General features: G+C 47.8%; 1 protein-coding gene across 7 annotated transcripts in view; it reads right to left on the bottom strand.

Moving 5' to 3' along the window:
* The window catches only part of VIPAS39 (VPS33B interacting protein, apical-basolateral polarity regulator, spe-39 homolog), a 127,699-nt gene that overhangs the window by 23,885 nt on the left and 77,852 nt on the right, over window positions 1-25,962 (bottom strand). For all 7 annotated transcript variants that reach the window (XM_033952368.1, XM_033952369.1, XM_033952370.1 and 4 more), the window contains 2 exons: window positions 6,707-6,748; window positions 5,198-5,287 (listed from right to left, as the gene is read on the bottom strand). In XM_033952368.1, coding sequence (XP_033808259.1) covers window positions 5,198-5,287; window positions 6,707-6,748 — 132 coding nt within the window. The remainder of the gene's footprint in view (window positions 1-5,197; window positions 5,288-6,706; window positions 6,749-25,962) is intronic.

Raw genomic sequence — 25,962 nt, 5'->3', positions numbered from 1 at the left:
TTGGACAAGGTCCGCAACATCAGAGGAAGTGGAGGGAAGGCATAGAGGAACCGATCCCTCCAGTCGAGCAGGAATGCATCCGGTGCCAGACGGTGAGGAGAAAAGAGTCTGGAACAGAATTGGGGCAGCTGATGGTTGTGAGGTGCTGCAAAGAGGTCCACCTGCGGAGTGCCCCATCGAGCAAAGATGGAGAGCAGAGTCGGAGGGTCCAACGTCCACTCGTGAGGTTGAAGGATGCGGCTGAGATTGTCGGCCAGAGAGTTCTGTTCGCCCTGGATATAGACCGCCCTGAGAAAGAGATTGCGGTCCGTGGCCCAGGTCCAGATGCGCAGAGCCTCCAAACAAAGGGGGCGAGATCCGGTGCCGCCCTGCTTGTTTATGTAGTACATGGCGACTTGATTGTCGGTGCACAGGAGGAGGACTTGAGGGCAGAGAAGATGTTGGAAGGCCTTGAGGGCGTAGAACATGGCTCTGAGTTCCAGGAAATTTATGTGATGACGACGCTCCTGTGGGGTCCAAAGTCCCTGGGTGCGTAGGTCGCCTAGGTGAGCTCCCCATGCGTAGGGGGACGCATCGGTGGTGATGATCATAGAGTGAGGGGGCAGATGAAAGAGTAGACCCCTGGAAAGATTTGAGGAGTTCAACCACCATTGGAGAGATTGCTGAAGAGATGATGTCACAGAGATGGGATGAGAAAGAAGATCTGTAGTCTGTGACCATTGGTTGGCGAGAGTCCATTGAGGTGTCCTGAGGTGGAGTTGCGCCAGAGGAAGGACATGCACCGTCGAGGCCATGTGACCCAGGAGGACCATCATCTGTCGGGCAGGAATGGAGGGATGCATGAGTACCTGACGGCAGAGATGGAGCAGGGTCTGCTTGCGATCTGAGGGGAGAAAGGCCCTCATCAGCGTGGTGTCCAGGACTGCTCCGATGAATTGAAGTCGCTGGGTGGGAAGCAGATGCGACTTGGGGTAGTTGATCTCGAACCCCAGGAGGTGGAGGAGAGAGATGGTGTGATGAGTAGCTTGTAGCACGAGTTGAGATGAAGGTGCTTTCACCAACCAATCGTCCAAGTAGGGGAACACCTGGAGGTTGTGAGACCTGAGGAAGGCCGCCACCACTATCAGGCATTTGGTGAAGACTCTGGGGGAGGAAGCGAGGCCAAATGGTAGTACTTTGTACTGGCAGTGGTGGTGTAGTACCTGGAACCGCAGGTAGCGGCGAGAGTTCTGATGGATGGAGATGTGAGTGTAGGCCTCTTTGAGGTCCAGGGAACATAGCCAGTCGTGTTGAGAAAGAAGAGGGTAAAGTGTGGCAAGGGAGAGCATCCTGAACTTTTCCTTGACCAGACACTTGTTGAGGTCCCTGAGATCGAGAATGGGACGGAGGTCTCCCGTCTTTTTGGGTACAAGGAAGTAGCGGGAGTAGAATCCCTGACCCCTTTGATCTGGAGGTACTTCTTCGATGGCATTGAGAAGGAGGAGGGATTGAACCTCCCTCAGGAGGAGGGGGGTTTGAGAGGAGTGAGAAGCAGACTCTACGGGAAGGTTGTCCGGTGGAAGAGTCTGGAAGTTGAGAGAGTAGCCGTGGCGGATGATGTTGAGGACCCACTGGTCTGACGTGATGACTTCCCAACGGCTTGAGAAAATGGTGAGACGACCCCCTATAGGCTGTGGAAGAGGCAGCGAGGGTGGATGACTGGCTATGCCCTGGAGAGAAGAGTCAAAAGGGCTGAGATTGTTTAGCAGGCTGAGAAGGCTTAGAGGGTTGAGTGGCCTGAGATCGAGCCTGGGCATGGTGCTGTTGTTGACGGGGTCGCCGAGATTGCTGAGGAGGCGGATTGAGTGGCCTGGCTGAGAATCTCCGCTGGTAAGATGATTGAGGCCGATAGGGTCGAGCAGGCGGAGCCTTCTTTTTCGGCTTGATTAGGGTGTCCCACCTGGTCTCATGGGCCGAGAGTTTCTGGGTGGTGGAATCCAGTGACTCTCCAAAGAGTTCATCCCCGAGACAGGGGGCGTTGGCCAAACGATCCTGGTGGTTGATGTCCAGGTCGGAGACTCTGAGCCAGGCTAATCGACGCATGGCTACGGCCATGGCAGAGGCCCGAGAGGTGAGCTCGAAGGAGTCGTATATTGAGCGGACCATATATTTTCGCATCTGGAGAAGACCAGAGATGTGTTGTTGGAATAACGGGACCTTGCGCTCAGGAAGGTACTTCTGGAGGGCAGACAGTTGTTGGACCAAATGTTTCAGATAGAAAGAAAAATGGAAGGAATAGTTGTTTGCCCTGTTGGCAAGCATGGCATTCTGGTAAAGCCTCTTGCCAAATTTGTCCATGGTCTTACCTTCTCTGCCAGGAGGGGTAGAGGCATAGACACTGGAGCCCTGAGTCTTTTTTAAGGTGGATTCCACCAGAAGGGACTCATGGGGCAATTGAGATTTGTCGAATCCAGGAATAGGAATGACACGGTAAAGGTTGTCCAGTTTGCGGGGGGCTCCCGGTACCGTGAGGGGATTTTCCAAGTTTTTATAGAACGTTTCCCGTAGGATGTCATGCACGGGAAGCTTGAGGAACTCCTTAGGAGGTTGTTCAAAGTCTAAGGCCTCTAGGAAGGCTTGAGACTTTTTTGAGTCAGATTCTAGAGGAAGTGACAGGGCAGCAGACATTTCTCTCAGAAATTTAGAAAAAGAGGACTGCTCTGGTTTGGAGGTGGCATCGGGTGCCGATGGTTCCTCATCAGATGAGGAGGGATCCTCCTCGGTACCGAGAGGAGTGTCTTCCCATAAGTCAGGGTCCCTGACCTCTGGTGCATGTCGAGACACCGGGGTGGAGGGCGCGGTATGGCGAGTCTTGGACAAAGACTTTCCAGAGCGCACCGAAACGGTACCAGGGGAGGACGACCGGCGTCTATCTCGGTCCCGAGAAGAGTGCCGTACCGCCTGGTGCCGAGGAGGATCCAATGTGGCCTGAGAATGAACCACTGGATCGCCATGAAGTTGTTGGGCCGAAAGGATCGGCATGGAGGTGTTCACCGGTACCGAAGGGGTGGACACCGGGGGCTCGGTACGGGGCTCGGGCCGGTCTGGTACCGGAAGGAGCGGTGCCAGGATAGTGGGCAACAGTTGCTCAAGTTGTTTCTTCAACTGCTCCTGGAGTTGAGCCTTTAAGATGGCCGAGATACGGTCATCGAGGGGTGGCATCGGAACCGCTTTCTTTTTCTTCGGTTCCTTAGATGCCGCTCCACGCCCCGGCGATGAGGAGGCCGATGACGAGGCACTCACCGAGATCGGGGCGGAGCGTTTGCGGGACCGGTGCGATGCCGGTAAGGACGGTGTCGCCACCGTAGCTGGAGGGCGCTCAAGGGAAGAGGAAGGCTTCTTAGCCGGCTTACCTGACGCCAGCGGCGCCGATGCGGGGTCGGTCGGTGTCGAGGTCGACGGTGCCGATTTTTGAGGTACCGCCGTTGAAGGTGAGGAGTCCATCGCCGACTCGGTACCGAAGAGAAGAGTTTGTTGGATTCTTCGGTTTTTAAGAGTTCTCTTTTTAAGAGTGGCACAGCGGGTGCAGGAATCCGCCCGATGCTCCGGACCCAGACACTGCAAACACCAATTGTGTGGGTCAGTTAAGGAGATCGGGCGTGCACACCGCTGGCACTTCTTAAAACCGACCTGCGGGGGCATGAAGGGGAAGACAGCCTCCGCAAAATCGAAGCTCGAGGCCTGTATACTGGCAACAGGCCCCGCCGGGGCAAAACGAAAGAAAAAAGGGAAAAAGCAAAGTTTTTTTTTTTTTTTTTTTTGCAAATCAAAGAAAAAATAAACCCGAAGGTAAAGAAAGAAAAAATAAGGAAAAAAGCGCGAGCGGGAAGGCAAAAAAGTGGTTTCAACGGCCGTTGAAAAAACACACGCGTCTTCTTCGCTCCGCGGAAACGAAGAAACTGGGGACCACGCACTCCTCCGTCGGGCGGGAAGGCACTCGCGCATGCGCGGTGCGGCCAACTAGAAACTTCTAGTTAAAAAGGTCCGTACCGAGGGCTCCGTCGGTGACGTCACCCATGTGTTAAGAATATGCTGCCTGCTTGTCCTGGGATAACTAGACATGAGATCAATACCCAGTCCAAGTACCCTATATATTCAAATATAAACAGAGGTAACTTTTTTACCCCCCAAAAAGGAGGAAAAAAAGCTGACTTGAATATAAACCTGGGGGGGGGGGGGGTGTTAAGTGCTGTGCCTTACCCTGGACCCTTTCCCACCTTCCTCCCTCATGATGCCTTGCAAGCCTCTGCTGGGCCTGCCATGAGACCTGCTGGTCCAGCAGTTGCCAGGAGAGGAGGGATGCCTCCCGTCTCCTATCCCAGCCAATTCTAATTATTTTTATCTCCCTCCCACTTCCTCTGCGTACCTTAAGTATCCTTGGTGGTCCAGCGATGAAACGTGGCAGGAGCGACCTTCCTTTGCTCCTGCCCGTGCAGAGCTGCTAGCTGACTGGCTGCCACGAGTTCTCATGGTCAATAACTCATGGCAGCCAATCAGCTAGTAGTTCTGCACGGGTAGGAGTGAAGAAAGGTTGATCCTGCTGTGATTCACTGCTGGACCACCAGGGATACTTAAGGTACACAGAGGAGGTGGGAGATAAAAATAATTAGAATCGGGCTGGGACAGGAGGTGGGAGGGATCTCTCCTGTCCTACCCACCACTAGATCACCAGGTCTCATGACAGGCCTGGCAGAGGCCTGCAAACAGGTTTGGGAGGGGGTGAGAGGGGGCCAGAAGTCTGATTGGTATCAGTAGCCAGGCTGCCAGCTGAGGCACCTCTACAAAAACCTGGGGAGGTGGAGAAGTGGGGGGTGGGACACAACGCGAGATCCATCGGGTTTGACATTCCCGAAGTCAGAAAGACCCCCAAACAGGACCCATCCAAGCTCCATCCGGCACCAGAAAGGGGACTATGAGTCCTAAACAAATTCTAACAGCACTAACAAGGGGAGCCTTAATTTTTTCTACCTTACCACCTGCTTGAAGATTGAGAAAGACTAAGTTAGGAGGGGGAGCCTCAGCTAATATACTACAACCAAAGTTTTGGTCTCAGTCTCCACCTGCTGGTCACAGTGAGATATTACCCAACAGTAAAGAACTGTACTGGTCTAGAGAATGACACAGAAGAAGTGTTTTGCAAAAGCACTCAAACTCCCACCTTTGTTGTAAATAATGCATCCACATCGTGCCATGCTCGAAGTTTGGCCCGGGCTGCAAGGGCTGTGAGAACATACTGCTTCTCAGGGATCTGAAAGAAAAACATTTACAGCACCATATGGAGCAGTTCTGTCCTTATCACTGCCTAACCCTATTGTATCTATGTCTGACTTGGACCCAAGGATGAACCCTGCCATGAAGCAGAAACACCTGAAGACATTACTCTTTTCCTGCTAATAAAGGAATCCTATTTTAGTAGCCATGGGCAGTGCATCCCCCCAGGAAGGGATCTCCTGATGGAAACCGCCCGCAAACGCTCCTACAGCCACTTCATTCCACAGCTTTGGAACCAACTCCCCCCACAAATCAGATCTCAGAACTCATTAATGACCTTCCAAAGAGCTGTGAAGACCTTTCTCTTCAACTAAAGGTCCAGCTGCAAACAATCCCCTCCAAACCCTCTCCCGCCAACAACCACTAGTTGGTGACCCTCTGATCCATTCTACTGTATTACCTCCCCAGGAATTTCCTATGAATGTCCCCCAAGCTGTCCTTAAGTTACTCTACTGTCCAGCCTGTCATTATGCTACTATATTGCATGGAATTGTATTGTCAAACGTACTGTCCTATGTAACATAATGTAAATGTTAGCATGTAACCTGTTCTGAGCTCCGGGAGGACGGGATAGCGATCAAATTAAATTAATTAAGTGCTGGATAGTAATTTTTACTGTAGTATCTGATCCCCAGAGAAGACAGGACATTGTTTCTGTTGATGAGTGGGCTGAGTGTTTAGTAAGGCTATGTGTATATTATTTATTTGTATTTTATGCACTTTATTGTAAATTGTCTTGAATGATTCTGTGCTAGATTAGTACTATAGAAGATTTGATAAATAAATGACCATATATGGGCATTTATTAAAGTGTTGAAAGAAAATGCAACATCCCAATCTGACTGATAACAATTTTTTTTATATTTCTGAGTCAGGGTAGGCTAGTCTAGTCCTACTTTATTTCATTTATCTTTAAACTCCTGTCCTACAGCAACCTTGGTTGTAACTTGAGAGTAGGCCTCATGTACAGGACCTACTCTCTATCAATTTCTCAACAGACCAGCTTGTCTGGATTTAAAAGGCATAGTAAGATTTAGCTGTTTTAGTTTGTATTTAGCTAATATGCTATATTTTTATGTTTTGCATTTCATGTTTTCTGATTACGTAATTCTGTATGATTTTGTTTTATGCTCCAATTGCTTGTATTAAGCATGTAATAAATTTAAATAGAAAAAATAGAAATTAAGCATTCTGGTCTTGCAACACAAAGCAAAAATGTAGGAAGAGGTGAAAAAGAACAAGACAAAGACTCATGAGCATGAAAAACCCCCCCAGCAATAAGGGAAAGACAGGGACAGACACAATACTAGAGACTCGCTACATAAATTCAAATTTTTCCTCCCAAACTCTCAGCCTCTCTTCCCACTGCATTTATACTCTTGGAGCTTCTCCTTACCCGGAAGGTCTTCTTTAGGTTGGCTGGACTACTGAATGTACCCTAGGACAGTAAAAGATGTTATCAGGACACTTGTGGCCATCACCTCTCCTGGCCATATTCTGCTAATAGCAAGGAAAACCTTTCCTGCTAAATTTGGGCATATTTAAAATTTGCTTTAATATGTATTGTATTTTATGACTTAAAATGGGCAACTCACAGTTTGTCTCCAGTACAACTTAAGACAATGAATTTGTTAGCCAAGCAAGTTTTCTACTGTTGCCATTTAACCCCATTTTTTAGCCTCTTATAACATTATGCTAATATGTATCCTATCTCTTTACTTTCCTATCGTTTTTTTAATTCTTTATTCATTTTATCTCTTACATCAAGTGTATAAATAATTGAATTTCTCATCATTTTCACATTAATACATAAGATTTACTCCCTTCCCTCCCACACTATAACGAATCAAATATATCATACAAGAATTCTTATTCAATGAACAAAAATGTACTTAAATTCAGAAATCCCTCCCCCACCCTTCATCTGCATTTATACTTATAATGGAAAAATGGTATTTATTCATTACAAAATTTTGTCAATGGCCCCCAGATCTCTTTAAATGTATTATAATATCCTTTTTGTAATAAAATTGCTCTTTCCATTTTATAAATTTGACACGAGTTCCGGTAATTGAGTCTATTCCAATTCTTCCAATTAGATGCGATATGGTGTAAGGTGACCCCTGTCATAATCAATAAAAGCTTATCATTTTTTGATGAAATTTGGCTCCGTATCCTCATTGACTTACCAAATAGAATTGTATCATAAGATAGAGCCACAGGATTCTCCAATAAACAATTAATTTGGCCCCAAATTGATTTCCAAAAGGCTAATATAAAGGGACAGTAGAATAATAAATGATCTAGAGTCCCTACTTCGAGATGACAATGCCAACATCTATTAGACTTAGAGCTATTCAATTTTTGTAATCTAACTGGGGTCCAAAAAGCTCTATGTAGAAGAAAAAACCAGGTTTGTCTCATAGATGCGGACACTGTAGATCTCATCCTCCAAGACCAAATTTGTGGCCATTGAGACGCAGTAATTTGGTGCTTAATCTCAATGCTCCAAATTTCTCTAAGACCATTTTTAGGCTTCTTTTTAACTAATCTGTTTATCAATTTATACCACTGTGCGACCTGGTGTCCCAGGAAGTCTACCTGAAAGCATAAGAACTCCAAACTATATTGATTATTAAGATTTTTCCATTTCAGGGAACCCCGCCTGAATGGCCTGCTTCAGTTGCATCCATCTAAAACTTTGCGATTTATTGAGGCCATATTTATATTGCAACTGGAACGCGCTTCCAGAGGGAGTAATAGGACAGGGTACGGTATTGGAGTTCAAGAAGGGATTGGACAATTTTCTGAAGGAAAAGGAGATAGAAGGGTATAGATAGAGGGCTTGTATAAAGGTCCTGGACCTGATGGGCTGCCGCATGAGCGGACTGCTGGGCATGATGGACCTCAGGTCTGACCCAGCAGAGGCACGGCTTATGTTCTTATGTTTGAAATAACATCATCCAAAATACGTATCCCTACAATCATCCAATGCTTCCAGATGACCTTAAATCTGCCAATTTGAATCTTGGAGTTTAACCATATAGTCTGATTTGTTGATTTATGTACTGGAATAGGTGTTAAGTTACTAACATATTGTAATGTTTTCCAAGTATCCATTAATATTCTGTTTTCTTTATATAATCTAGGCATTTTAATACTGAGAACATGACAAACGCAGAGGAAACATGAGACGCCATTCCAACCACAACCAGTCTGGAGGACCCAATACATACCCTGGCACAAAATATAGGCAATCACGGGGTATGGAGGGCTATGTAAGTTAATGCACACAGTTTAGGCAATAAGATTCTAGAATTAGAGACCGAAATAATGAATGCCGAACTTGACGTGGTGGCAATATCCGAAACTTGGTTCACAGACTCTCATGGGTGGGATATGGCTATACCGGGATACAACTTATTTCGTCAGGACAGAGAGGGAAAGTCAGGGGGAGGGGTGGCACTATACATTAAAGAAGACATCAAAACTACCAGAATCACAGATTTCAAGTACACCGGGAATCCATCTGGGTGAACCTGGCCAGAGGCAGGGAAAAATGCCTGTATCTTGGTGTAGTATATAGACCTCCAAGACAACTGGAAGACAAAGACTCCGAATTAATTGAAGACATAGAGAATATCACTCTACGGGGAGACGCTGTTCTGCTAGGGGACTTCAACATGCCTGACGCAGATTGGAACTCAAACTCAGCAACAACCAGCGGCAGCAGGAGACTGTTAACATCCATAAAGGGAGCACGACTCAAACAAATGGTATTGGAACCCATTAGGGCCCAAGCAATCCTGGACCTGGTACTCACCAACGGGGATAGCGTCTCGAAGGTCTCGGTAGGAGATACACTAGCCTCCTGCGACCACAACATGGTGTGGTTCTACCTCAGGAAATGTTTCCCTAGATCAAAAACGAAAACAAAAGTACTCAACTTCCGAGGCACTGACTTCGAACGCATGGGAGATTTCGTCCACCGGACACTGCAGAACCAAGCTACGACTGATGATGTGGAAGCTATGTGGTCATCCCTGAAATCTACCATACATGAAGCGACAAGCCTCTACATTAAATCAGTACACAAACGGCAGAGAAACAACAAACCCCAATGGTACTCCGCAGAAATCTCGCACCTCATCAAGGAGAAGAAAAAAGCATTTATTTCCTACAAACGAACAGAGACTATGGAAGCTAAACTAGAACATAGGGCGAGGTCTGCAGCGGTCAAAACGGCAGTCAGGGAGGCCAAACTTCGAGTGGAAGAGACTCTGGCAAAGAACATGAAGACAGGGGACAAATCCTTCTTCAGGTATATTAGTGATAGGAAAAATAACACAGACGGGATAGTATGCCTTAGAAAACCAGATGGGAACTGCGTAGAATCAGATTCCAATAAAGCAGAACTACTGAATGAATACTTCTGCTCGGTCTTCACCTGCGAAGCACCGGGGCACGGTCCGCAGTTGCAGGCAAGGCCCAGCGTGGAAGACCCATTTCAGAATTTCGAGTTCACACCTGGCGACGTCTACTACGAATTGGCAAGACTCAAGGTGAACAAAGCCATGGGACCGGACAATCTACACCCCAGGGTGCTCAGTGAGCTGCGTGATGTCCTGGCAGAACCGCTATCAGGACTCTTCAATCTCTCCCTAAGTTCGGGGAGAGTCCCCATAGACTGGAAAACAGCTAACGTCGTTCCACTGCACAAAAAGGGTTGCAGGGCAGAGGCTGCAAACTACAGACCGGTGAGTCTCACATCAATAGTATGCAAACTCATGGAAACACTAATCAAACGTAAATTAGATGCAATCTTGGATGAGGAGAATCTACGGGATCCCAGTCAATACGGATTCACCAAGGGTAGGTCCTGTCAATCCAATCTCATCAGCTTCTTTGACTGGGTAACAAAACAGTTAGACTTGGGAGAATCTGTGGACGTCGTATACCTAGACTTCAGCAAAGCTTTCGATAGTGTCCCACATCGCAGGCTTTTGAGCAAGATGAAATCAATGGGGCTGGGAGAAACACTAACTACATGGGTCAATGACTGCTGAGTGGCAGACTTCAGAGGGTGGTAGTTAACGGTACCCTCTCTAAAACATCGGAGGTGACCAGTGGAGTACCGCAGGGCTCAGTCTTGGGCCCGCTCCTTTTCAACATATTCATAGGTGACCTAACTCAGGGGCTTCAAGGTAAGGTAACGTTATTCGCTGATGACGCCAAACTATGCAATATAGTGAGAGATGGCAATTCACCCGATAGTATGACACAGGACCTACATTTGTTGGAGCTTTGGTCCTTGACCTGGCAGCTGGGCTTCAACGCTAAGAAATGCAAGATCATCAAGTTTCAAGTTTCAAGTTTATTATGGGACTTGATAAATCGCTTAATCAAATGTTCTAAGCGATGTACATTTAAAATTTACAATATAAATCTAAAATACAGTAACAATACATTACATTACAATGCAGACAATATATTTAAGTAATAACTAAAAAACAATAAATTTAAGCATAGTTAAACAAAGGGAAAGAAGGGAAGAAATACAATTTTAAATAAAGATAAGACAATGAAGGAAAACACAAAATAATGTAATTAGAACAGGATTGATCAAATAATCATCATTCTTAAAAAGTAAAAGAATTATGTGAAGAAGGCATCATTAAAACGGTAAAATTTTAACACAGATTTAAATTTACCCAATAAATTGACCAATAAACAGAATTTCTAAAATAAATAAATTATGTAAAAAAAGCGTCTTTAAAAAGGAAAGTTTTTAACGCAGTTTTAAATTTACCCAAGTCTTTCTCATCCCGCAGCACAATAGGAAGGGCATTCCAAGTTTGCGGCGCCATACAGGAAAAAATAAATTGTCTCCTAGTATTAATAATTTTTAATGATGGAACTGTTAGCAGATTTTGTTCGCTAGATCTTAAAATTCTTTTAGTAGAATAAGGAATCAGTGATCTATATAAAAAAGCAGGAGTCTTATTAGTCAAAGTTTTAAAAATAGTTATACATAACTTATAAGTGATTCTATGATTAACAGGAAGCCAATGCGCCTCTTTAAGAAGTGGTGTTACATGATCATATTTTTTTGAATTATTGATTAATTTTATTGCTGTATTCTGTATGATTTGTAATCGTTTTATTTCATGTAGTGCAATCCCTTTGAATAAAGAATTGCAGTAATCGAGCTTAGACATCACCAAAGAGTGAACAAGTATAGTAAGTGATTTAGAACAGAGAAATTTTGAAATGGAACGAATTTTACGTAATCTGTAAAAAGTGATTTTCACAATATTACTGATATGATCATGGAAATTTAGTTTATTATCAAAAATAACACCTAAAATTTTTATATTCTTAACTGATTGTAAGGGAACATTATTGATTAATATCGGATGAGCAAGAGAGAAACTATCTTTCCAAGGAAATAGCATCACATTGGTTTTGTTAATATTGAGAGCCAATCTGTTTTTGTTTAGCCAATGATATACTTGTTCAAGTTTCTCATTAATAGATGAGATATCAGTTAAATTGTTATTGTTTAAAGGGTGTAATAATTGAATATCATCGGCATAAGCAAAAACTTGAAATCCTACTGATTGGCATAAAGTCATCAAAGGAGCTAAAAAAATATTGAAGAGTAAGGGTGAGAGAATAGATCCCTGTGGAACTCCATAAGAAACCTGGGATGGAAGAGATGCAGTATTATTGAAATCAACTATAGAGGTACGCTCAGTAAAGTATGAAGTGAACCAAGCTAGAACTTCATCAGTCACCCCAATAGTCTGAAGTCTAGCAAGGAGTAAATGGTGATCAATAGTATCATGCACCTCGGCAGCAGAAATCCGTGCAGAACTTACACCTTGAATGGTGAGACCTTAGCTAGAACTTCAACAGAACGAGACTTGGGAGTGATCATCAGCGCAGACATGAAAACTGCTGATCATGTGGAGAAGGCTTCATCTAAGGCAAGACAGTTGTTAGGTTGCATCCGCAGGAGTTTCGTCAGCCGGTAGTCATAATGCCATTATACAGAACCATGGTGAGGCCTCATTTGGAATACTGTGTGCAATTCTGGAGGCCACACTACCGAAAAGATGTGCTGAGAGTAGAGTCGGTGCAAAGGATGGCCATCAGGATGGTCTCGGGGCTCAAGGATCTATCGTACGAGGAAAGGCTGAAAAATTTGCGGCTGTACTCATTCGAGGAACGTAGGGAGAGAGGAGACATGATTGAGACGTTTAAGTATATTACCGGCCGTATCGAGATGGAAGAAGAGATTCTCTTTCTCAAAGGACTCTCAGCCACAAGAGGGCATCCGCTCAAACTCAGGGGCGGGAAATTTCATGGCGACACCAGGAAATATTTCTTCACCGAGAGAGTGGTTGATCCTTGGAACGAGCTCCCGGTGCAGGTGATCGAGGCAAACAGCGTGTAAGAATTTAAGAGCACATGGGATGCCCATGTGGGATCCCTTAGAGGGTTAAGCCAAGGGAACCTGTCACCAGGAGTGGGATCCCTAGGATAGTAGACTTGGGGGTGGGTCAGTGGAGTGGGCAGACCTGATGGGCTATGGCCCTTATCTGCCGTCATCTTCTATGTTTCTATGTATAAAAATTGGGAAAATTTACCCCCCCTTCTGTAATTGGTTTTTGTAAAGATACTAAAGCGATTCTAGGAGTTTTACTTAGCCAAACAAATTTTGTAAGAATACTGTTTAACTTTTTATAAAAGGACCCCTTAAAAAAAACTGGTATCATACCCATTTGATAGCAAACCACAGGCAATATTTTAATAGTTTGAACTCTCCCCCACCAAGAAAGATATAAAGGATTCCATTGCTCGCACATTTCTGTTACCTTCTTTAATAAAGATTTTTCATTCTCTTTCATTCCTGTGTCTTCCAGTGTATTTTTTATCAAAATTCCTAAATATTTTATTCCATCCTCTTTCCATACAAAAGGAAGTGAATCAAACAAACCTTTTGTACAATGTACATTTAGTGGAAGAACTTCTGATTTACTCCAATTGATCTTATATCCTGAAAATTTTCTGAATTTTTCTATCAACTCAAGTAGGCATGGAAGGTTGTTTCTGGATTTTTCAAATGAAGCAGTATATCATCTGCATATGCAAAGACCTTGTATTCCCGATCTGAATAAGGAATACCCTGTACCTCCTTCTCCTGTTGAATAGCTAATAAAAAGGATTCTAATTCAATATCAAAAAGCAAAGGAGATAGGGGACAGCCTTGTCTAACCCCTCTCTGCAGACTAAAACGCTCTGAGAAATTATTATTTATATACATTCTAGCAGCAGGGGAGCTATACAATGTTCGAATCATTTGTATAAATCCTGAACCTATTCCAAACCATTCCATAGCTTGAAACATAAATGTCCATTCCACCCAATCAAAGGCTTTCTCTGCGTCTAAAGAAACAGAAAAAGCTGGATCTTTCATGGCTTTTGTTAAATTTAACATGTGAAAAGCCAATCTGGTGTTATTAGATGAATGTCTCCTAGCAACGAACCCAGTTTGGTGCATATCAATAATAAAAGGGAGAGCATTAGCTAAACGCAAAGCTAATGTCTTAGCTAAAAGTTTTCCATCTACATTAATTAGCGAGATAGGCCTGTAATTTGAAACCAAAGTAGGATCTTTATTTGGCTTTGGCAAAACTATACTTAAAGATTCTGCCATTCCACGAATTTGGTCTTGGAGAATGAGATGTACAGTGTCAGCATCTATGAGACAAACTTGGTTCTTTTTATTACATAGAGCTTTTTGGACCCCAGTTCGTTTACAAAAGTTGGATAGCTCTAAATCTAATAGATGCTGGCACTGTAATCTAGAAGTGGGGACATTGGATCATCTAATTTTTTATTGCCCCTGCATTAGGAATTTTTGGAATTCAATTTGGTCTCAAATAAATTGCTTATTGGAAAATCATGTGGAAATATCATATGATACTGTTCAGCATAGTTACCGTATTTTCGCGGATATAACGCGCGCGTTATACGTGATTTTACGTACCGCGCATACCCCTCGCGCGTTATATGGCTGAGCGCGGTATACAAAAGTTTTTAAACATAGTTCCCACCCCGCCCGACGCCCGATTCACCCCCCCAGCAGGACCGCTCGCACCCCCACCCCGAACGACCGCTCGCACGCGCTCCCACCCGCACCCGCATCCACGATCGGAGCAAGAGGGAGCCCAAGCCCTCTTGCCCGGCCGACTCCCCGACGTCCGATACATCCCCCCCCCCGGCAGGACCACTCGCACCCTCACCCCGAAGGACCGCCGACTCCCCAACAATATCGGGCCAGGAGGGAGCCCAAACCCTCCTGGCCACGGCGACCCCCCTAACCCCACCCCGCACTACATTACGGGCAGGAGGGATCCCAGGCCCTCCTGCCCTCGACGCAAACCCCCTCCCCCCAACGACCGCCCCCCCCAAGAACCTCCGCCCGTCCCCCAGCCGACCCGCGACCCCCCTGGCCGACCCCCACGACACCCCCACCCGCCTTCCCCGTACTTTGTGTAGTTGGGCCAGAAGGGAGCCCAAACCCTCCTGGCCACGGCGACCCCCTAACCCCACCCCGCACTACATTACGGGCAGGAGGGATCCCAGGCCCTCCTGCCCTCGACGCACACCCCCCCCCCCCCACCGCCCGCCCCCCCCCAAGAACCTCCGACCGACCCGCGACCCCCCCTGGCCGACCCCCCCACCCCCCTTCCCCGTACCTTTGGAAGTTGGCCGGACAGACGGGAGCCAAACCCGCCTGTCCGGCAGGCAGCCAACGAAGGAATGAGGCCGGATTGGCCCATCCGTCCTAAAGCTCCGCCTACTGGTGGGGCCTAAGGCGCGTGGGCCAATCAGAATAGGCCCTGGAGCCTTAGGTCCCACCTGGGGGCGCGGCCTGAGGCACATGGGCCAAACCCGACCATGTGTCTCAGGCCGCGCCCCCAGGTGGGACCTAAGGCTCCAGGGCCTATTCTGATTGGCCCACGCGCCTTAGGCCCCACCAGTAGGCGGAGCTTTAGGACGGATGGGCCAATCCGGCCTCATTCCTTCGGTGGCTGCCTGCCGGACAGGCGGGTTTGGCTCCCGTCTGTCCGGCCAACTTCCAAAGGTACGGGGAAGGGGGGTGGGGGGGTCGGCCAGGGGGGTCGCGGGTCGGTCGGAGGCTCTTGGGGGGGGGGGGCGGTCGTTGGAGGGAGGGGGGTTTGCGTCGAGGGCAGGAGGGCCTGGGATCCCTCCTGCCCGTAATGTAGTGCGGGGTGGGGTTAGGGGGTCGCCGTGGCCAGGAGGATTTGGGCTCCCTCCTGGCCCGATATTGTCGGGGAGTCGGCGGTCCTTCGGGGTGGGGGTGCGAGTGGTCCTGCCGAGGGGGGAGAAGAATCGGACGTCGAGGGGGGGCATCAGGCTTTCAGGATGGGGACAGGACTTCAAGGGGGGACAGGCAGACCTTCAAGGGGGGACAGGCAGACCTTCAAGGGGGGACAGGACTTCAAGGGGGACAGGCACGGAGAGGCGGGGCAGTGCACCGAAAGTCAGGGCGGGTGAACGGTGAGTCGGGGCAACCAGAGGAGAGTCGGGGCAGTGCACCGAAAGTCAGGGTGAGTCGGGGCAACCAGATGAGAGTCGGGGAGGGCGAAAGGAGAGTCGGGGTGGCCAGAGGATAGTCGGGCAGCATGCGCGTTATATGCCTGAGCGCGGTATAGAAAAGTTTTTGTACATATCATCGTGATTTCTGCGCGCTATACCCCTGTGCGCGTTTTACAATGGTGCGCGTTATATCCGCGAAAATACGGTACTTACCGTAACAGGTGTTATCCAGGGACAGCAGGCAGATATTCTTGACTGATGGGTGACGGCACCGACGGAGCCCCGGTACGGACAATTTTAGAGTGATTGCACTCTAAGAACTTTGAAAGTTCTAGTAGGCCGCACCGCGCACGCGCGAGTGCCTTCCCGCCCGACAGAGGCGTGCGGTCCCCAGTTAGGATAAGCCAGCTAAGAAGCCAACCCGGGGAGGTGGGAGGGACGCAAGAATATCTGCCTGCTGTCCCTGGATAACACCTGTTACGGTAAGTAACTGTGCTTTATCCCAGGACAAGCAGGCAGCATATTCTTGACTGATGGGTGACCTCCAAGCTAACAAAAAGAGGGATGGAGGGAAGGTTGGCCATTAGGAAAATAAATTTTGTAAAACAGATTGGCCGAAGTGTCCATCCCGTCTGGAGAATGCATCCATAATGTGATGTAAAAGTGTGAACTGAGGACCAAGTAGCAGCCTTGCAGATTTCCTCAATGGAAGTAGATCGGAGGAAAGCTACAGACGCTGCCATAGCTCTAACTTTGTGGCCCGTGACAGAACCTTCCAGTGTCAGGCCCGACTGAACATAACAGAAAGAAACGCAAGCAGCAAGCCAATTGGAGAGAGTGCGCTTAGATACAGGATGACCCAACTTGTTAGGATCAAAGGACAAAAATAGTTGAGGAGATGATCTGTGGGGCTTAGTACGTTCAAGATAGTAAGCCAGAGCACGTTTACAGTCCAAGGTATGCAAAGCCTGTTCACCTGGATGAGAATGAGGCTTTGGAAAAAATACAGGTAGGACTATGGACTGGTTAAGATGAAAGTCAGACACAACCTTAGGATGAAATTTGGGGTATGTACGGAGAACCACCTTATCATGGTGAAAAACAGTGAAAGGTGGATCGGCCACTAGTGCATGCAGTTCACTGACCCTCCTGGCAGAAGTGAGAGCTATAAGGAAGACCACTTTCCAGGTAAGAAATTTGAAATGCGCTGTGGCCAAAGGTTCAAAAGGAGGCTTCATTAAAGCGGAAAGAACCACATTGAGATCCCAGACCACAGGAGGAGGCTTGAGAGGTGGTTTCACATTGAAAAGGCCCCTCATGAACCGAGAAACCAAAGGATGAGCCGAGAGGGGTTTTCCATGAATTGGCTCATGAAAGGCAGCAATGGCACTAAGGTGAACTCTGATAGAAGTAGATTTAAGACCAGAGTCAGACAAGGAAAGAAGATAGTCCAATACCAGTCCCACTGCTAGAGACATGGGATCATGGTGATGTAAGAGGCACCAGGAAGAAAACCGAGACCACTTCTGTTGATAACACTGGAGCGTGGCTGGTTTCCTGGAAGCATCAATGATAGAGCGGACAGGCTGAGAAAGGAGTGAGTGAGCCGAAGTCAGCCCGAGAGATACCAAGCTGTCAGGTGTAGAGACTGTAGGTTGGGATGCAGTAGGGTCTGTTGATGCTGAGAAAGCAGAGAAGGAAACAGTGGAAGAGGTATGGGTTCCCTGGAACTGAGTTGAAGTAGAAGGGAGAACCAATGTTGCCTGGGCCACCGTGGAGCGATGAGAATCATGGTGGCTTGTTCCCTCTTGAGCTTGAACAGTGTTCGCAGCATGAGCGGTAGAGGGGGAAAAGCATATAGGAAGAGACTGGTCCAATCCAGGAGAAATGCATCGGGCGCCAGACGGTGAGGAGTGTAGAGTCTGGAGCAAAACAGGGGCAACTGATGGTTGTGGGGAGCTGCAAAAAGGTCCACTTGAGGAGTGCCCCATTGAGCGAAAATGGACTGAAGAGTCGAGGGATCGAGAGTCCATTCGTGAGGTTGGAGAATTCTGCTGAGATTGTCCGCTAAGGAATTCTGTTCCCCTTGAATGTAGACAGCCTTCAGGAATAAGTGACGAGCTGTCGCCCAAGACCAAATCCGTTGGGCTTCCTGACACAACAGGCGAGAGCCCGTTCCTCCCTGTTTGTTGATGTAGTACATTGCAACTTGATTGTCTGTGCAAATGAGTAGTACTTGAGGAAAGAGAAGATGTTGAAACGCCTTGAGGGCATAGAACATCGCTCGGAGTTCCAGGAAATTGATGTGGTGTTTCTTTTCCTGGGCATTCCAAAATCCCTGAGTTTGGAATTCGTTCAAGTGAGCTCCCCAGGCGTAGGGGGAGGAATCTGTGGTGATGACTAGTTGATGAGGAGGTAGATGGAACAGCAGACCTCTGGATAGATTTGAAGATGTCAACCACCAAAGAAGCGACTGTCGAAGAGACGAGGTCACAGATATGTGTTGTGAACAAGGATCCGTCGCTTGGGACCATTGGTTCGCTAAGGTCCATTGAGGAGTACGCAGGTGGAGACGTACGAAGGGTGTGACATGTACTGTCGAAGCCATGTGCCCCAATAGCACCATCATGTGATTCGCAGAAATGGTAATCTGTTGAAACACCTGCTGACAGAGATGGAGGATGGCGTGAAGGCGGTTGGATGGAAGAAACGCCCTCATCAGAACAGTGTCCAGAACGGCTCCAATAAATTGAAGTCGCTGGGTCGGAATGAGGTGAGACTTGGGTAGATTGATTTCGAACCCTAATAGTCGAAGGAAGTGAATGGTCTGATTGGTGGCAAGCAGAACCGCCTGAGGGGAATGAGCTTTGATCAACCAGTCGTCCAGATAAGGGAAGACTTGAAAGTTGTGAGAGCGGAGATAGGCCGCTACCACAATCAGACATTTGGTGAATACCCTGGGAGAGGAGGCCAGGCCGAAGGGTAGCACTTTGTACTGATAATGATGTTGATTGATGAGAAAGCGCAGATATTGCCTGGACGTCAGATGGATAGGAATATGTGTGTAAGCCTCTTTGAGATCGAGGGAGCATAGCCAGTCGCCCTGAGCGAGAAGAGGGTAGAGGGTGGCAAGAGAGAGCATTTTGAACTTCTCCTTGACCAAACATTTGTTGAGATCTCTGAGATCTAAGATGGGTCTGAGGTCTCTGGTCTTTTTGGGAACTAGAAAGTACCGGGAGTAAAAACCCTGACCTCGCTGATCTTGAGGAACTTCTTTGATGGCATTGAGAAGAAGGAGGGATTGAACCTCTTGAGCGAGAAGGAGGGACTGAGACTTGTTGGAAGCAGACTCTTTTGGCAGGCCTAACGGCGGAGGAGTCTGAAAATTGAGGGAGTAGCCATGGGCTATGATCGAGAGCACCCACTGGTCGGTGGTGATTACCTCCCATCGAGAGTGAAAAATGGTTAATCGACCTCCTATGGGCTGTGGAAGAGGACAGGAGGGAGGGAGACTGGCAATGCCCAGGAGAAGGGCGTCAAAAGGGCTGAGTCGGCTTAGTCTGAGTGATAGGCTTTATGGTAGGCGGCTGTTGCTGACGTGCTTCCTCCACCCGACGCCATTCGAGCAGGAGGTTCTGCCCTGCCCTGCTGACTCTGAGAGCCAGCTCTACTTCAGCCCATCCGAGGGCTGCACAAGGCCAGCGTGACCCGGCCTCTCTTCAGCCCACTGCGGGCCGCCGAAAGCTTTTTCTTCCGCTCCAGCGCCTCCAAGGCAGAGGAAGGAGGAAGCTTCCCCCATCGTGTTCCTCCTTCCTCCACCCGACGCCATTCGAGCAGGAGGTTCTGCCCTGCCCTGCTGACTCTGAGAGCCAGCTCTACTTCAGCCCATATTTCACTATTCTTTTCTGTACCATATTTTACTACTGCCTGCTCCTGTTTAGTTGCTAAACTCTTCTCTGCTTTTGCTTTGTTCAACACCAAACTGTACCATATTTCACAATTGTCTTTGCTCCTTGTTTAGATGCCAATCTTTACTCTGTTTTTGCTTAGTTCAGTACCAAATTGTACCTTATTGTACCAGTGTCTTGCTCCTGTTTAGATGCTACACTTTTCTCCGTTTGCCTAGTTCAGCTCCAAACTGTATCCTCAGCCAAAAGGTTTCCTACCAGTCTCCCACTTTCTCGGTTGCCCCATTTCCCACTGTAGGCACCACATGGAAAGCGCCTAGACACCAATTGTCCCCTCTGATATAGCCCCCTTAGTTCTAAAAAAAAAAAAAAAAAAAAAAAAAATTAAGGCTCTCCCCTACTTGCCCCGCTCTTAGCCAGCCCGACTTAAGTTTCCCCTGCTCCTTCCTCAACCAACTCTATCCCCTCTCGCTGCAGACTCTCTCACACCAAACACCCCACCATGAATTCATCCATCTGGATCCTTCTCCTTCTACTCTGCTCACCTCTCTATCCCTCCCTCTGTCTGAAACCTCCCTCCCCCAACCTACTCGACCCTGCAAACACCAATACCATCTGCCCCAGACTCAGAATCCCCACACTGATACGCACCAGAAACTCCCCTCCCAAGAAAAACCCCCGAAAAGTCAACCAAGATTCCCTGAAGCCCCTACCCCCTGCCAATCTTCCCAACACTGTCCCGGACTCCCTCACCCCAGTCCCGATACTTTATTGTAATGCCAGATCTGCGTGCAATAAGACCCAAATCCTGAAAGATCTTCTAGATGAGCTCAACCCTGGTTTCCTGTGCATCACAGAATCATGGATCGCCAAAGACGATCAATTCACACAAAACGAACTCCTCCCCCATGGCTACCAAGGCCTCTTCTCCCCCAGACCCAACTGAAAAGGTGGTGGCCTTGCACTCCTCTCCAAATCTTTCTTCGACGTCCAGCTCCTTGAGACGGGCACCCATGCCTCCCTAGAATATCTACTTGCCTCAGTAAATGACGAACTCCGCGCCCACCCACTGGGCATCCTGTTATTATACCGACCACCCATCCCTTGGACCAAATCTTCCAATCTCGTCTACGAGACTATAACATCTGCCTTCCTTAAATTCCAAAGACTTCTAATCGTTGGTGATATCAATCTCCACCTCGACGACACCAATAACAATGATACATCCGAATTCAACAACTTCCTTACCTCCCTAGGCTTTCCCTCACCCACCCCATCCCCAACCCACGAAAAAGGGCATACTCTAGACCTTACCTCTTTCATTGATCTTACCGCTTTCAAAACCTCAACCGATGACACTCGCTGGGAACAAGTCCCTTGGTCTGACCACTTCTTAGGGACTACCTGCCTCCCCATCTTCATGTCACATCTTCACTCCCCACCCCACTCCTCTCATTCCATAACCTTCCGCAAAAAAACCTCGAGCAATCTATTCTGGTCCAAATTCCTCAACAAACTCTCCTCAAACCCTAGACCTACAGACCCCGAATCACACTGGCATAACTGGACCGCCCTTTCCGAGTCCACCTACCACTCCCTTGCCCCATTAACCACCAAAACCATCTCCTACCCCCGAAAGGCTCCCTGGTACCTACCTCTCCACAGAGAATTGAAACAGAAATGTCGCGCTCTGGAGCGCAAATGGAAAAAATCTAAATCCCCCTCAGATAGACAGACCTGGAGAGCTAATATTAAATCTTACAATTCAACATTAAAAAAAGCCAGGAAAAACTTCTTCGGAGATAAGATTTCGAGATCCAACAACCAGACCAGTGCGCTGTTCAACATCTGGCGCTCACTAACTACAAAAAAAAATGACCTATCTTTGCTCCCACCATCTCTATCAGCCGATGCCCTTGCAAATTTCTTTAACGAAAAGGTTACCACCCTAAGATGCTCCTTCCCCCCCACAGTCTCCTATAATTCCTTGACCTCTATTGATCTCAACCCTACCTCACTTGTATCCACTCCTATTCCTGCCGACAGATCCTGGACCTCCTTCGAGCTTGTCTCCGAACCGCAAGTCTCCAAACTCTGCCTCAAATTAAAAACTTGTAACTGCTCGCTGGACCCTTTCCCCTCCTACTTATTCGAGAATATCCCTACACAGGCCATCGCTTCCCTCACTGAACTTATTAACTCTGCCCTAACATCGGGCCTTTTCTCCCCCGACATGGGACACATTTCATTGTCCCCTTTACTGAAAAAGGCCGACCTTGATCCCTCCATTCCATCAAATTACCGCCCTATAGCAAATATCCCTCTCCTAACCAAGCTATTAGAATCTATCATATCCACCCAACTCTCTTCCTACCTAGAAAGATTCTCTATCCTCCTACCCCACCAATTCGGCTTCAGACCCAACTTCAGCACCGAATCCCTCTTGGCCTCACTAATCTCTAAAGTGCAACAACTCCACTCGCGTAACAAATCTGCTGTTCTTCTTCAATTCGACCTCTCCGCAGCCTTCGATGTCGTTCACCACGACATCCTAATCTTCCAACTCTCCGAAATAGGCATAAGCTCCACTGTCCTAGACTGGTTCTCGAAATTCCTACGCTTCCGCTCCTACACCGTTAATACAAACGGTACCTCATCCCCCCCCTGGAAGCCGAAATGTGGAGTCCCGCAAGGCTCACCCCTCTCCCCTATCCTTTTCAACATCTACATGTCCTCTCTGAAACTACTTCATCTATCCCCCCTAGAAACTCTCTACTCCTACGCTGACGACATCCTCATCCTCCTCGAGACCGACTTGAACCTCTCTAACCTCACTGAAAACATATCCTCTTGTATTACGAACCTCCAATCCTGGGCCCAATCTGTACAAATGAAACTAAATGAGTCCAAAACAAAACTACTTTGGCTCGGCCCTATTTCAGACCATTTACCCTCCTCCATTCCACTACCTTCCAGCCCCACTCTCCAGCTTGAGTTTTCAAGCAAAGTCCTAGGCTTCGTCCTAGACTCCTCCCTCTCCTTCAGTGATCACCTCAACTCCCTGGTAAAAAAATGCTTCTTTAGCCTCCATATGTTGAGGAAAGTAAGATCCTACTTTCACCATTCTCATTTCGCCATCCTCGTTCAATCCACCATCCTCTCCAGACTGGACTACTGCAACTCCCTCTATATATGCCTAACTAAGAAAAACCTCCACAGACTTCAACTAATTCAGAACGCCGCGGCCAAGCTTATTTTCACAAAAGGCAAGTTTGATCACGTCTCCCCTCTCCTCTCCAAGCTTCACTGGCTCCCAGTATACTCCAGAGTCCTCTACAAATGTGCCTGCTTATCCTTCAAGATTCTACATGGCATCCTACCCCCCGTTATCCCACTCCTTTGGAATTCCTCTAACCCAATCTCCTATAGATCCTCCCAAAAACTGAAACTATCTTTCCCATCTACAAAAGGTATATCCCGCGCAGGAAAACTTGGAACATCCCTCCCTTTTAGAACCACAGAACTCTGGAACAACCTCTCATCCCCGCTCAGAAATGTCATCTCCTTCCAATCCTTCCGTAAACATCTGAAAACTTGGCTCTTTTCAAAAATCTAATCACCCCTCGTTCTCTAGTACCCTGTTCCCTCCCTATTTTCTTATTCCCTCTCCTATATCCATCTTTGTAGTTCCTTTCCTCCTAACCTCTGTAAACCGTGCCGAGCTCTGCGCTTGCGGAGATGATGCGGTATACAAACCTAAGGTTTAGTTTAGTTTAGTTTAGTGCTTGTTGGTGCTGTTGCCGCTGCCTCCGAGGTTGTGGAGGTTGAGGCTGAACTGGCCGAGCAGAAAACCGCCTCTGATATGATGGCTGCTGTCTAAATGGACGAGGAGGAGGAGGCTTCTTTTTATTTTTCAGCAAAGTATCCCACCTCGTCTCATGGGCAGAGAGCTTTTGAGTGGTGGTATCCATAGATTCTCCAAAGAGCTCATCACCCAGGCAGGGAGCATTGGCAAGGCGGTCCTGGTGGTTCACATCAAGGTCGGAGACTCGGAGCCATGCCAATCGTCTCATCGCTACAGACATAGCCGTGGCTCGGGATGTGAGTTCAAAAGTATCATAGATGGACCGGACCATGAACTTCCTGAGTTGTAGGAGACTGGAAGTGCATTGTTGGAATGCAGGAAGCTTACGGTCAGGAAGATACTTTTGAAAAGAAGAGACTTGCTGAATCAAATGTTTCAGGTAAAAAGAGAAGTGAAACGCATAATTACCTGAACGGTTGGCCAGCATTGCATTTTGGTAAAGTCTTTTACCAAATTTATCCATGGCCTTGCCCTCTCTGCCAGGAGGGACAGAGGCATATACACTAGAGCCTGCTGATTTTTTGAGGGTGGACTCCACCAGCAGAGATTCATGGGGCAGCTGGGGTTTGTCAAACCCTGGAATAGGAATCACCTTGTAAAGCGATTCCAGCTTCCTAGGGGCTCCTGGAACGGTGAGAGGAGTTTCTAAATTTTTGTAAAAAGTTTCCCTCAAGATGTCATGGAGGGGTAACTTTAAAAATTCTTTCGGAGGCTGGTCAAAATCCAAAGCATCAAGAAATGCTTTGGATTTTTTAGAGTCAGACTCTAGAGGGATGGAAAGGGTGTCCGACATCTCCTTAAGAAACTTGGTGAAGGACGAGTGCTCTGGCTTACCAGCAGGATCCTGCACCGATGTAACATCCTCCTCCGAGGAATAATCTGCCTCGGTACCGAGGGGGTCATCAGAATCATCCCACAAATCAGGGTCCCGTACCGATGACAGACGGCCCTGAGAAAGTGGGGTAGAAGGTTCGGTATGCTTGGTTTTGCGTACCGATTTACCAGACCTCATGGACACCGTACCGGGTGACTGTACAGCAGTACGTGTGTCAGAGAACGGCACCGGCTCCGAAGTCAAGTAAGCAGTGCGTCGAAGAGACTTCGGTTCCGCCGAGAGAACAGGCATAGAAACAGATTTTTGCGGTGCCGACAACGTCGATGCCGACAAAACAGGCTGTTCGACGATCGGCACCGAATGCTCAGTAGGTACCGACACTGGAAGGCTCGGAGTCAGCAGAGCCGGGAGCAAGTGTTGTAACTGCTCCTTAGCTGGACCTGAAGGATGGATGCTATTCTCTCATCCAGAGACGGTCCCGATGGCACCGGTACCGCTTTTTTCTTGCTCGGTACCTGCGGTGCAGCTCGACGCTCAGGCGAAGTCGATGCCGATGAAGAGGCAGTGACTTCAATAGGAGCGGAGCGTTTGCGAGGCCGGCGCGCAGTCTGCAGGACTTGGCTCACTGCTTGTTCGACTGGCGGGCTAAGGACAGTAGGGGATGGCTTCTTAGCCGGCTTACCTACAGGGTGCGACACCGAGGATGGATCTTGCGGTGTCGAAGTCACCGGTGCCGATTTGGAGGAAGATGACGGTGTCGATGCCGGGGGAACTTCCATGGCGGCACCGAAAAGAATTTGCTGTTGAATTTGGCGATTCTTTAGAGTTCTCTTTTGGAGAGAACTGCAGCGGGTGCACATTTCTGCCCTATGGTCCGGACCCAGACACTGAAGGCACCACTTGTGCGGGTCGGAAAGAGAAATAGGACGTGCACACCGCTGACACTTCTTAAAACCCGGTGAAGGGGGCATGAAGGGAAAAACGGCCGTAGCAAAATCGAAGCCCGAGGCTTCGATGGTGCCAACAGGCTCCGCCGGGGCTGACCGGAAAAAAGTCGAAAAAAATTGACTTTTTTTTTTTTTTTAAATAAAAGAAAGAAACGATAAGGTGAATAAATCACGACAAGAAAATAACGCGCGAGCGGGAAGGCGAGAAAAATTTGAAAAAATTTTCCAACAGCTGTTGGAACACGCATCTTCTTCGCTCCGCGGAAACTAAGAAACTGGGGACCAAGTGCCTCTGTCGGGCGGGAAGGTACTCGCGCGTGCGCGGTGCGGCCTACTAGAACTTTCAAAGTTCTTAGAGTGCAATCACTCTAAAATTGTCCGTACCGGGGCTCCGTCGGTGCCGTCATCCATCAGTCAAGAATATGCTGCCTGCTTGTCCTGGGATAATGTTCGGTATGTCTATGA

Source organism: Geotrypetes seraphini, chromosome 7 (genome assembly GCF_902459505.1).
Source record: "Geotrypetes seraphini chromosome 7, aGeoSer1.1, whole genome shotgun sequence".
Lineage (NCBI taxonomy): Eukaryota > Metazoa > Chordata > Amphibia > Gymnophiona > Dermophiidae > Geotrypetes > Geotrypetes seraphini.
This window is presented reverse-complemented; position numbering and strand designations above follow the sequence as displayed.